Source organism: Rhododendron vialii, chromosome 3a (assembly GCF_030253575.1).
Source record: "Rhododendron vialii isolate Sample 1 chromosome 3a, ASM3025357v1".
Lineage (NCBI taxonomy): Eukaryota > Viridiplantae > Streptophyta > Magnoliopsida > Ericales > Ericaceae > Rhododendron > Rhododendron vialii.
The window spans coordinates 34,962,533-34,976,620 of NC_080559.1; the positions used below are offsets into that span (position 1 = coordinate 34,962,533).

General features: G+C 38.4%; 2 protein-coding genes across 3 annotated transcripts in view; both read right to left on the minus strand.

Annotated features, from left to right (window-relative positions):
* LOC131320353 (polyubiquitin 9) overlaps positions 1-14,088 on the minus strand; it is a 63,642-nt gene that overhangs the window by 4,609 nt on the left and 44,945 nt on the right. The window lies entirely within an intron of this gene.
* Positions 3,114-9,819, minus strand: LOC131320343 (cuscuta receptor 1-like). The gene is made up of 6 exons (XM_058351024.1): positions 9,425-9,819; positions 9,154-9,309; positions 8,424-8,498; positions 5,962-6,117; positions 5,568-5,714; positions 3,114-5,467 (listed from the first exon to the last, which is right to left on the minus strand). The coding sequence occupies exons 1-6, from the start codon at positions 9,786-9,788 to the stop codon at positions 3,195-3,197; spliced, it is 3,171 nt and encodes a 1,056-aa protein (XP_058207007.1). The 5' UTR covers positions 9,789-9,819; the 3' UTR covers positions 3,114-3,194.

Here is a 14,088-nt window from a genome sequence, read left to right on the forward strand (position 1 = left end):
TCCTCTTAATCTCCGCTGTTATCGGATTTCGTTGCCGAAATATCAGTTTTAGGTATTATATTTTTCGATTTTTGTCATGTTTATAAATTGATGAACAAATGCCGAAATATCAGTTTTAGGTATTATATTTTTCGATTTTTGTTATGTTTATAAATTGATGATATTTTGTTCATCTACTTCGATTGAAACGTACGCTTCTTAAAACTTGTCATGTTTTCTAATTTTTGTCATGTTTTTTATTTGATCATGTTTTGTTCATTTACCTCGATCGAAACCTACACTTCTCGAAACTTGCCCTGTTTTCCAATTTTGTCATGTATTTTAATTAATCTTCTTTTGTTCATCTACCTCGAATTCGATCAGGTTTAGCCATGTTCTGTGATTTGATCATGTTTAGCCATATTTTTCGGCTTACACATTCGTTTTTGTAAAAGTTATGTTTTCTTTTTAGATTTTAGGGGAATGAAAATGAGAGAATATTAGGAGAGAAAAAAAATTCAAAAGATTAGGTGAGAGAAATGTTTGAAAGATGAGAGAGAATTGAGATAATTAGAAAAGATAAAAAAGAAAAAGAAAAAGAATTAAAAAATTAGGAGAAAGAAAGGGTAGTTTAGGATTTAATTAAATTTGAGGATGGAAAGATAAGTATTTAAACACATTAGGATGAACATCTAAATAAGTAGGGTAAAAAGGATGGCTAATTAAGTTCCCCAAATATTTATACGGGGTGTAATGTAAAGGAAAATTCGTGAATGATGGAGAAACGGTGGGGAGTGAGAGAGACTTGGTTTTTTGTTCAAGAGGCGAGAGTGTCGTAGTTACAAAGAAGCCCCTCGATAAGATGATATTTATGTGCGCGAAAAAACCCGCCAATTCTTTTCGACCGACCCTGCTCCACTCTGCCCACGGGTACGGGTTGACATTAGTTTTGTGAGTGTGTTTTTTTTTTTTCCCAGCAGTTCGGCTTGATTGCGGTGGGTTAAATTATGAATCCTACACGAAAACTAAATGAATCGGGTCGACTCGTTTACTAGCTCTCCTACAAGCTCACATGGACAGTCCATGTAAGGTGGAGTGGTAGTTAGGGAATTTGGGGTTATAATTATGGCTGGTAGTCAGTCGATAGGTGAGCGGTGGTGGACTTGGGGAGGATTTTAGCGGTGGCGAAGGTGATGAGGTGGCTGGGGGTGTTGGCTGGCATGTGGCAATTGTGCATGCTGACTCTCCAGCGATACGTCCATTGATTTCATACGTGGGAATCGTGGGGTGGAGTTGAGGTATTTATCGGGATAATCTGGATTGGTAAATCTATATATTCCGAAAGGAAAATTATGGGGACCCAATATTCCGAAAGGAAAATTATTCCTCCAAGCTATGGCATGTTGCGGAATCCCATGGATCTGGAGATGGAATATTCAAGTTGCCAAAGATAATTTTGGCTTTCCAATTCTAGAACGATTCTACCAGCACAAATGGTGGAAAGGGCTCCAAATTGAGGAGCAACTGTCAATAATAAAATTGAAGAATCAAGAGCTAGCCAAGCAGGTTCGGCAGAGGGAAAAACCCTCAATCAAGAATCCGTTCTTGGAGATTTCGGCTCAAATAAGGGCCAAAAATCCATCCTTGTCTGATGAAGAAATTGTTATTAAGACAATGGATTATATGAAGGATCAATTTTTACAATCGGTAAATCAAGCTTCCGATGATGCATCCATGACATCAACCACCAGTAATGAGGCTGACAGTAATCCTTTTGCTTGTCTTGCTGGCGAATCACAAGACCCCTATGAAGAAGATCAGCATGAACCCACATTGGGTGACTTTTGGGACAGCATGGTGGAAATTGTAACCACTCAATCCCGTAAAGGAAAAGAAAAGCAGGACCAATAATGGATGCTTAGCTTCAAATCAAAGGGACTCAATTATGGAGTGATTTAATTTTCGGTGAAAGGCTCAATTATGGAGTGTTTTCAAAGTTACTCAATTATAGAGTAAGTTTTAGGTGGAAAGGTTGGACATCAATTATTTCCACAGTTGTACAGTTGTTTTGTAATAATTTCTTTTCCTGTAGAGTCCTCTATATAAAGGACGCGTCTGCTTTTATTTAGGCAGGTTTTTGGTTTTGCCCTCTCTCTTTGTAAAAACCAAGCTCTCGGTCTCTCTCTCTCACTTGTAATATTTGCAGTCTCTTTCCCTTAATAAAAAGGTTAGTTCTTTCCCGATCCTTCGTATTGTTCTCATTCAGTACATATTTGGTATCAGAGCCAACATGGCTTAATATTTGGTGTTAGTGCAAGCATAAGCCATAATATCATGATGAAGCCTTTTATCAAATAAAATGTTTTGCAATCATTTTTTTTGAAAACTTAAATGTAAGAAAACATTCAAGGTAGTGGGACGTCACCCAAGTCGCGTTCGGATTTGTCCGGCCATGAGGACCCGGGAAGGGTGATTTGGCCTATTGCTCCGGTAAATCGTTGACAGACGTGCTATCAGGAATGTTCCCTTTCATTTAAAAAAAAAAAAGCTGGATTATGTTATAATGGAATATGTAAGCACTAACACACCCATCTCAATATGAGAAGGCTATTTCGTTCTGATAATGATAGAATTAAAAATTTTGAATTAGTTGAATATGCTAATGTGCAAGAACAATTAAATCACTGGACTATTCCTCCAGTTCGTCATTCTGTTATATACAGGCATGGAATGTTTGAATTAAAAAGTAGCATGGCAATTAAAACTGTTGAAAGAACAGAAAGCCTGGAATTGAATGATAAGATAATTAATCTTATGGATCGCACTGATCTACTTGCACACATGCAAAATTATAGGTATGTTCATATTGGTTTAGTGCAAATTGCCCTTAAACCTTTAACTTTACTGGGTATGGACACCTGTTTACAAGTCACTTTGCGTGATGGAAGGTGTAATAATATTGGGTCCCGATAATCTGGATTGGTAAATCTATATATATATATATATATATATATATATATATATATATATAAAAGAAGAGTCTTTTCCCCGATGGCAAATGGGCCACCATCGTCGTTTGCGGAATCGATAATGCATCCACTTTTCAACAACCATTGCTCAAGAAAACATGTTCATGTCAAGAAAGAAGACCGCACAACTATGTTGTTTTATTCCATTAGATAAGAATACAATACTATGTCTATAACAGAAGAAGATTATACGCGTCTACCTTTGAAAAGTAGGGTAAAATTGTCTATAACAAAATAATAGCAAGAAAACAGACAAACTTCAATGAGGTAAAACCAACCCTGCCGCCAATAAGGATTTATGAACAGAATGGCGGCAAAAGATAGCAAAATGATGATATAAGATACTGAAAAGCTCACATAGAAAGCCTCTGTATCTAGGAAACCACCATCTTCTCCTTGTCTGTCCAAGTCTTTTTGCCTTGTTGGCGTTGGCACGTTTTGGGTGCAACTTTTCGGCAAGGGAGGCCCGCAAAGAAGGGGATTTCCCTCATAGCTACTTGCCTCAAAAGTTGCAAATTGAGCTTTTTGGTCTGGTGTCGTACCCGATAAGTCGTTGTGTGCCACACTGAAGACTGCCAAAGATCCAAGTTCAATCAGTTGAGGAGGGATTCCTCCGCGCAAGCTGTTGTACGAGAGATCCAAACTTTCTATTTGCTTTAGGCCCGAGAACGTAGCTGGGATTGATCCACTAATATTATTATGGGACAAGTTTAGTGCACGGATCTCGCTCAAGTTTCCGATTCCAGGTGGGATTTCCCCAGTCAAGAGGTTCCAAGAGAGATCAACTCCTGACATGTAATCAAGAATATTTCCTTTGTATGAATGAGATCCGTGCTTTGTCGTGAACACCGTTTGTTGCTGAACATACACAAGATTAATTTGGTATTCATGCGGTCCCAAAAAATTTGACCCCTTCACAGAGTTCCATGGCGAATAGTCAACAGTAGATTTAAATGTAGGTGTTGAATAAGATTTCCAATAGGAGCTGTCAGAAGATATGTCATGCTGACAAGCAGGTATTAAATAAGATTTCCAATAGGAGCTGTCAGAAGATATGTCATGCAAACAAGTAGGTATGCGACCCGAAAAGGTATTTTGAGAAAGATCCAACATGCTTAACTTTTTCAACTGGCATATCTGGACTGGAATTTCTCCTTCAAAATCATTAGACTTCAACAAAAGAATGCTCAATACAGAAAGGCTTCCAATCCAATGAGGAATTTTGCCACTTAGGAAGTTATTGCTGAGATCTAATGACACCAAAGAAGAGCTGTTGTAAAAAGCACGGCTCAATGATCCTCTCAAACCGTTTCGATTCAGGTGGACGTGTTTTATTGTTGATGGGTTGAAGCAAGATGGTATAGCACCGGAAATGTTGTTTTCTGAAAGGTCTAAAAACTCAAGAATATCCAGTTTGCAGAATTCCACTGGAATGGGCCCTTCAAAATGATTTGAGAACATAACCACATGCCTCAAACCTGACATGTTACCCGCCAATCTTGGAAGCCTTCCTGAGAATTGGTTGTTGCTGATGTCCATTAATTCCAAATTAGAGAGAGTACACAAGCTATCTGGAAGTTCGCCCACAAAGAGATTGTTGTCCAGAAATAACCATGACAGCTCCGTTAAATTGGAAATTGAAGGCGATATCTGGCCAGACAAATTGTTGTTTGATATCTGGAGCAACTTTAAGGAGGAGCAACCCATTGGGAATTGCTCTGGTATCTGTCCAGACAAATTATTGTTAGACAAGTCCAAATACTTCAGAGAGTCCAGACCACCAAAAGAAGTAGGAATGGCGCCCTCAAATCGATTTGTAGACATGTTTAGATCCAACAAATTGGGAGAGATGAAACTTATGTTCCTTGGAAGTTGGCCCTCAAAATGATTGTCAGAAAGATCTATTGAGCGGAGATGGGGATTGGGACGAGATGGTAAGAGGAAATGCCCAATGAGAGAGCTGTTTCTTAGCCTATAAACTTCCAATCTTGTATTGTTTTCTAACAACCAAACCGGGAACGTTCCCGCCAGACTGTGGTGTGAAAGATCAACCATTCTCAGGTCGTACTGGTAATAAAGAAACTGTGGAACCTGCATACCAAGCTTGTTTGAACTACAACTTGACAAACTGAAAACCTGAAGTTGGAACCTAGGAATTGATCTTTGAAACTCGATTTGGTCGCTGAGTCTGTTGTTGTCACCTATAAGTACCTTAAGCTTTGACTGGTTATAAAATGAAACAAGTGAAATTGGGATCTCGAGATGGTTATGTGAAATGAAAAGGTACTCCAGTTCTGCAAGATTGATAAGGGGAGACGAGGTGAGATTTCCATGCAACTGATTATAAGAGAGGTCCAACAACCGGATTGACGTCAAGTTTCCTACACATGAGGGAAGGCTGCCCTTTAAATCATTCTCACTAAGGTCCAATCCCTGGAGGTAAGGTAGTTCACACCAACCTGTGAAATAAAAGAAGTGATGTTGAGAAATCAGTTAATTTAAGCCATATGCACACGGTATAAGTCTTAACCAAAGGAAAACGATAGAAAGTGCGAATACCTCGGTCAGGTAGGCTTGCATTATGCATGGCACTTCTAAGTGACAAAACCCTCAGGGAAGACATCACTCCAACGTTATAAAGGAAGCTGCTGTCAATGGATGAATAATCCAAATACAAGTACTCTAAGTTTTTCAATCCTTCCAACCCTGAGAGTATGATTACAATTACACTCAATGCAGACAACCGAAGTATATTCAGATACATTCATTTTGCAAATAAAAACCGAGGAGAGGGGAATATATTCTAGTACCTTAAGGGTTTTAATTGTATTAACTGCAAAATAATCAGGAGAGGCCGGTGCAATTCACCCAAATAGAAATGAATTTACGCACTCTTTTGGTTCTTTCTATGCTCATTTTATTGTTCAATTTAAGGTCAGAATTTGATTTTTACCTCCCCGGTGCAGTGATCCACTCATATTGTTGTTCCTTAGGTTTATAGTCTTGAGTGATGAAAGCACACCAAGGGATGGTAAAATGCTGCTATTGAACAAATTGAATTCCAAATCAAGCACCTTGATCTTTCCCAACACAGATACTCTTTGAAAACCTGCAAAAAATAAATTTCCATTTTAAGTCACTATTCTGTCAATAAACTAAAACTCCAAATCTGTAATATGACCCATGCCAGCTAGCTGACTTACTTTACCTTTCGCCTAACCACATGGCTCAAAAGGTAGCTGGTAGGATTCCTTTATATTTCAAAAGGCGGTCCCCTACTATGTAGACCAGAGTTGTGCTCTGATACCACCTATAACAACTTGTTCTAGCTAACTTGCTTTACTTTTCACCTAACCACGTGGCTCAAAACGTTAATCTCAAGTTATACAATAGCTGGTCGGATTCCTTTATATTCCATTTAACATTCCCCAACACAGCCGATGTGGGACTCTTTTTCCCAAAGGTGGGTTCTCATAAAATCACTATGGAATGCAACTCCCCCAGCATTTTTTTTTTTTGACAAGGTAGACGAAGGGGAAAAGCTTGATAGACAGCTCTATTTCGGAAGCTATGTGTTTTCTAATTATAAGTTTGAAGCCTACTTTTATACATCTGAACATTGAATATACGTAGTATTTGCTAAAAGAGTAAGTAAGGCAACGGAAAAAAGGAGCGAGTGGAGAAACGAGCTCTCACTGCAGAAAATATTAGTATTTCTCTTTGGTTTGCCATGTAATTTGTCACCCGTTGCTTTTGGTTAATGAGCTTTTCACTACATGACAAGAAAAAGGGCTTTTCCCCGCATTAAATTCCCCGCATTTATCAAAACCCCTAGTAATAATACTAAGGCCCCGTTCCAGAACACCTTCTTAAAAAATAAGTACTTATTTCATATTTTCAAACTCAAAAATAATGTAAATGAAAAATAATTTTTCAATTTTTTTTGCACCGTATTAAAGATCTCAATAAGATCTATCAAACAAGATCCATATTAATAGTAAAATAATTTGCGTAAACACATAATTTTTGAGCTTGAAATTGCCTTATTAAAAAATAAGGACTTATTTTCCTTTCCGGAATGGGGCCTAAATACACATGGGGCGGTACTGTATCTGTATCTCTATCGGTGGATAAGAATCAAGTAACACTCTCTCCCCCTAGGAAAAAACCCTTTCTCTTCCTCCGCTTATCACCAGTTAGGTTTGTGTTGGGGAGTTTTGAGGCCGCCGCCTCCTCCCTCCACCTCCCCCCTCCACTTGCTAGCCGGCCCCTCCTCCATTATTGCTCAGTCCCTTTTTCCCCTTTCAATTCCACTCTCTCACGACTTCCCCAATTGTTACCCCAAACCAAACTTTCATTCTCTCGCCCTAGATCTGTTAGATCTCGCCCCTCTCTCCCTCTCTCTCTCTCTCTCTTTATTGTTGGGAAAACGTTGCTGCAAATTATGAACTGTTGGTGAAATCTCCACAAACACTGAAATACGCTTCGAGTCACGACTATGTCGCTTTCCTAAAGACAGTATTTGCTCCCACCAAATGGTATGCAAAGGGTTACAACAAATCTGCTTTCAAGATAAATCGAAGCCCAAACTCGAAGTTCTTCCCGTTTGTGTTTGCACTAACGAAAACAGATAGAATATCTGCTAGACAAATATAAAAGAACCAAGAACCAAGAACCGATATTCTATTTCTGCAAAATATCAGAATACCGGTATGCCTAAAATTCTAGGAAGAGAGTGTGTAGAGAGAGAGCAATCCAATATGAAATTTTTGGTGTGTCAAACGACTTTACAAATGAGCCTATTTATAGACTTATAGGCACCCTTTTATGATGAAAGGTTGTGTCTTTAGAAGAAACACACACTACGAAGGGTCGTGTCTTTTAAAGACACTAATTAGGAAAAGTCATGTCTATTGAAAACAATTAGTTAAAATGACACATGCCTCTTAAAAGGCACCCTTTCATGAAAATATTAGAAGCGTCATACTTCTTGTAGGCACCCCCATGTTTCCCATCTTTTCCTAATAATCACATCCCTTCCTAATAAACACATCCCAACACAGGTAGTCGCGGTGTTCACGGAAAACGGCGGGAAGACTTTTACCAGCGTTTATTTCACTTTTGCAAACGCCGGGAAAGCCGTGATTTCTTGCAGTGTTTTATATCTACTGATGCAATGATGACAAATTACATAAATGGATGTGATTTGAATCTTGCTTCAAGTTCTACCACAATTAATCATTAATCATGCGGGTTTCAAGACGCCATATAAATCTAAAAGACAATCAAAAGAAAATAACCAAAGGACTAAAAGTTCAAGAGGCACAACTCGGACCTTGACACGGCTCCAATTCGGAATGGGAGATATCCATTTATCAAGTACCTTGTAATATTCAAGTGATTTTGTTATCATACCTGAATGAGTGACGAAACTATCAAGCTCATTATTGCCGATATCCAACTTCTCCAAGTTTTTCAAATGTTTGAGATCTGCTCTCAAATCAAGAAAATGGAAGTATTAGATGGAAACAAACGAAGCATCAATGTTCTGTTTTTTTTGTTGAATAAGAACATGATTGTATGTAAAAAAGAAAAGAAAAGACTGTGATTGTATCATGAATTGTTGAAAGTAAAATGAAACATAATGAAAACTAACTAAAGGTAAGAAAGATATGGGAAAGTCTACAATACACACCCCTTAAAAGGGTGTACCATATGCACCTATTTTGTGGTTCATTCATAACGTTTTAGAGTGTTTCGTAACTTTTATTCTAGAATTCATAACTTTTCAGCAGTACGATTCGTAATATTTTCATTATGATTAATAACATTTTGGTATATCTCATAACCTTTAAACGATTTGTAACTTTTTAGCAATACTATTCGTAACATTTTCTCTATAATTCATTACATTTTGGGGGTGCATATGATACACACTCAAATAAAGGGTGTATGTTGTAGTCTTTCCCTAAAGATATACATGTTTTCATTTCTCCATTAGTCTAACACAGAAAAATTAATATCTTGTTTAGCTTCATTTTCTCTTCCTATCTTTCCCCTTTCCTATCATTTTCTCCTCACAAATTCAAGATCCAACCATGGCCTTTGTTGACATATATTTGGTAGGGCTAGACTTCAAACTCACCATCAACATGGAAAGTTCCCATCAACCCGTTATAGCCTAGATACAGAGACTTCAGAGATGTCAGCCCACCCAAAGTTGATAGGATGCTGTTGTTGAAATTGTTATCACTCAAATCCAGATTCTCCAGGCTGCTAAGCATTGCCAGCTTCTCAAAACCTGTAGAGCATTCAATAAATATGCATTACGTCGTAACTTTAACTTCTGGAGAAAGCAAAAGAAACAAGAAAAAGCACGTTGGACTTGTTCATTTTGTTATTCAACTATCCAGAACCTTCTTTCTCAAGGCAGCCCACTAAAAAATTCCATGATAAGTTGAGACTTTCAAGTTCTTCGAATGGAAGAAACATGGAGGCATTCAGATACCAATGCAAGTCCATTGCCCGTTGTGAATTGAGTGAAAGTTGGATCACTCGCCCTGTTTTGGGATTGCATTCGACTCTTTCCCATTCACAACAGTCAGGGGTCACTTTGCCGCCAACAAAAGCCTCCTCCCACGTTGGAAGGCTATCGCCATATGGGTTGTTGATGGAAGCTTTTAGTTGCAAAAGAGCAATCCTTTCTTGCTCCAAGCACCCGTAGCACTCAGTTACTAAAACAAACAGTACCCAAAACCACATCATTCTCATCTCTATCATAAAAAAGATGCACCTATTTCTTCTTCGGATGCTGCACATCAGCCCAGCGATGTCAAACCTTTAAAAAGGCAAAAACTGCACTGTGACACAGGACTGGCCCGGCCTTCCCATTAACCAATCTGGTCCCTTCTTGGCAAAAAATCAAAGAAAATCGGATCCATTGACCCAAGGACCCCGTCAAGTTGTTTGGCTTCAGCATCCTTATCACGCATTAGTACATCAAATTAATATTTAATAAGCACCACTAAACAACTGTAGTTTAATCCATCATGATTAATATCTCATTTAGACAAACTCAAGCGCACCTCCAATGTAGTTGCAAATTCTAACCTGCCATTGTTTCAAATTTTGAGATAATTCGTGATCTATTGACCTTCCCCACCCCACTCTATCTGCAAGTAAGAAGTGCAATGGGTTCCCTGGATGCATATCAAAATTGTGTGTCAGTAATTTCCACTAATACTCTGTTTCAATGAAGTTCAGGATAGACAAGTATGCTTTAAGAGTTTTTTCATTCTTCTCAATTTAAGAAAGTTCGAATTCTAATTCACATGTACCAAATGGTTAGCCTCAACCTTAACAACAAGAAGTTGCATCAGAAGAGTGTGTGTGTGTATATATAAGATTCTACCTAATAACCTACGACCAAGGAGTAAATATATATCGATTTAGAATCAATTCATATTAATTGGATGCACCGTCTTCTCAAGTTTACCACTTTGGATACTTATCACATAATAATATAATCCCCGTAAATCGTTACTTAGTTTAACCGCTGTGTGAGTCTCACGAGTAAAGGAATTCTTGGATATTATATTGTTGTTGATGAGTAAAGATCATGCAAAATAGTATGTCACGCAGATTACTCAAGTATTAGTTTCACATGACCGGATTAGTTTTCAGACAAGATCAACCTGCCTTTGTTTTAAAATCTTGATCAATAATTATCTTGCTCTTATTCTTTCCTACAGCATGAACAAAGACGGGCTCCATAGAAGAAGTACAACTGTAATTCGGGGGGTCTAAAACTGTGTCCAAAAATGTATCCTTTCCTAATTCTGAATTTCAATTCACACCAATCCCCAACCTGGAAGAATTGTGAGACCGTGTCCAAAACATAGCTATATCACCCATCTTCAAAGCACTATGATGCTTTAGAAACCACCCCATTTTGACCGTTGTGTCATCTCCACTATCCCATCACTAGATGAATCTTATTTGACTGTACGTCCACCCCATTTTGACCGTTGTGTCATCTCCACTATCCTATCACTAGATGAATCCCATGTTGTGTCATCTCCACTATCTCCACTATCCTATCACTAGATGAATCCCATGTTGTGTCATCTCCACTATCCTATCACTAGATGAATCCTATTTGACTGTACGTCCACCCCATTTTGACCGTTGTGTCATCTCCACTATCCTATCACTATATGAATCCTAGTTGACTGTACGTCCAAGAGATGCCTCTCTCTCTCTCTTGGGTAATGCAGGATATTCCGGGCTAGCTTGCGCGCACCTCGTAGTAATCCCTACAACCCCTCCAAGGCTCCCACAGCCATTTCACTTATGTTATCATAGACAATTTCTTCATACTTTCTTCCTTCATAGCATCAGTGATCAAGTGTAGTCCCTATCCAGTAATAGAATGTTTGTGAAGACTTTAAAGTAGACTCTACTTGTAGCAATGAGCATCTTCTGACTATCTCCTGAATAGACAAGAACTCCACAAGTGGCGTTCCTGTCTTATCCTTTTTGGTGGTCTTAGGTGTGTGCCCTTATTCTGTTTAATCTTTGTAATCATTTATAAAGATTAATACTCCCTTCATCCCATTTTCTTTGTCCTTTTTTGATATTCGTATCAGTTTTCAATCACTTATATTTTTCAATACGAATCACCCAAAATATACAATATGGATCTTGTTTGATAGTTCTAGATTAGGTCTATAATACAAAGTTTTCAAAATTATAAAAAATATTATAGATTGGGAGATATAAGCGTTTAAAGAACGACACGAATAACGAAAATGGACAACCAAAATGGGACGGAGGGAGTAAAATCTTTTTGCTGTTGCAAAAAAAAAAAAAAAAAGACAGGAACTCCACAAATGGCTAGAATATATTCATGCAGAATTCCACAAATTGAAAACTTATAGAGAATGTTTCTTCCATCATAGAATGTTTGTGAAGACTTTGAAGTAGACTCTACTTGTAGCAATGAGCATCTTTTGATTAGACAGTAACTCCACAAGTGACTAGAATTCTTGCAGAATTTGCACAAATTGGAAACTTATGGAGAATTTGTGAAGACTTTGAAGTAGACTTTACTTGAGGCAATAAGCATCTTCTGATTAGATAGGATAGAGGTGTCAAACGGGCCGGGTTAGTATGGGCACGGCACGAGCACAACACGTTTGAAGGCGGCACGGCACGACACATACACGGTTTAATCCTAGCATGGCACGGCACGACACAGTCTTAGTGGGAACGCGGCACGGCACGAGCATGGCACAGAAGTTGGCCTGGCACGGCATGGCATGACACGGTCTTAGGCAGGCACGGCACGGGCACAACACAGAAGTGGGATGGGGCACGAGTCACAACACGGTTCTAGCCAGGCAAGGCACGACACGGGCACGAGCACGAAAATAGGACAGGCATGGCACGACACAACACGGTTCTAGTCGGGCACAACACGACACAGGCACGACACAACACGGTTCTCGGCGGGCACGGCACGGCACAAGGTAGGGAAAAAAAATGTTAATAAATAAACAAGGGATTTCAGATTATACTTTACTTTCTTTCTATGTATTTTTTGATAATCCAATAATTTATTAATTTTTTCTTTTTATTTAACTAAAATAAGCTTTTAAAATATTTTATATGATTAAGAAAATTTGAATCAAAATTATAATATAGCAATTACCACACATATACATTGTGTCTTATCTAATAAAGATTTTTTTAAAACTATCAATTTTTTTTGGTGAAAATGAATTATTTTGTGTTGGTGTTAGTGAATTATATCAAGTTAAAAAAAAACTTATCAAAATAAGGGGAGAAAAAGTTTCAAAATAAAATGATTATAAAAAATATTAATTTTAAAATATCAATTTAAAAAAAAAATGAAGTCATGAACAAAAATAACGTGAGAGAGAGAGAGAGAGAGAGAGTTAGTGTGTGTGTGTTTGTTTGGAAAAAAAAAGTTACAAAAAAAATTTAAAAAAAAAAGGGCCAAGGAGTCGAACCCTGGATCTAAGGAAAACGATGAGACATTGAGACACTAAAACCACTCCACCAACACAATCACATGTGCCAAGGGGGATTCGAACCCTGATCATGGGAAAAAAAACTAAAAATTTACAAGTCTCAATAAAGTTTTAAGCAAAAAAGATAGTTCTTTTTGCAAGCACGCCTCAAATTAGGATTGAATACTACAAACTTAAGAACATTAGAGGCACAGGAATGTGTGTTTTTTGGGAAGATTTTTTTTCAGACTAAAATCAGTTGGTGATATGTATACGAAAATCGATGGCACAACACGGCACGTCAAGATTTAAAAAGGCACGGCACGGCACGACACACGATTAAGTAAACGGGCCGGCATAGCACGACACGACAAAAAAAGGCACGGCACGGCGCGTCACGATTAACTAATCGGGCACGACACGACACGATTTAAAAAAAGGCACGGCCCGACACGGTACGATAAAGTAAAATGGCCCACCACGGCACGGCACGCCACGACACGATGAAGTAAGCTGGCACGGCATGACACGTACGAGGCACGGAAGTTGAATAGCGCGGCTGCCGCGGCACGGCACGACAGACACGTTTGACACCCCTAAGACAAGAACTCCACAAATGGCTATAATTCATGCAGAATTTCCACAAATTGGAAATTAACTTATGGAGAATTTGTGAAGACTTTGAAGTAGACTCGATCTACTTGTACCAATAAGCATCTTCTGAATAAACTGGAACTCCACAAGTGCTTATATTCATGCATAATTTCCACAAATTGGAAACTTATGGAAAATTTGTGAAGACTTTGAAGTAGACTCGATCTACTACAAGCAATGAACGTCTTCTGAATAGACAGGAACCCCACAAGTGGCTAGAATTCATGTAGAATTTCCACAAATTGGAAACTTATGGAGAATGTTTCTTCCTTCATAGAATGTTTGTGAAGACTTTGAAGTAGACTCTACTTGTAGCAATCAAAGACGGATCCATGTATGGGCGTATAGGGGCCACGGCCCCTATGTCATTTCGAGGAATTTTTTTTCAAATT

Bases quoted from the DNA above. Each gene is read 5' to 3' on its own strand.
- LOC131320343 (XM_058351024.1), bottom strand. From the start codon at position 9,788: ATGATAGAGATGAGAATGATGTGGTTTTGGGTACTGTTTGTTTTAGTA. The intron at 9,310-9,424 runs GTTCTGGATAGT...AATGCTCTACAG, and splicing joins GGGCTGCCTTGAGAAAGAAG to GTTTTGAGAAGCTGGCAATG. The intron at 6,118-8,423 runs GTATGATAACAA...TATTTTTTGCAG, and splicing joins TAGTTTCGTCACTCATTCAG to GTTTTCAAAGAGTATCTGTG.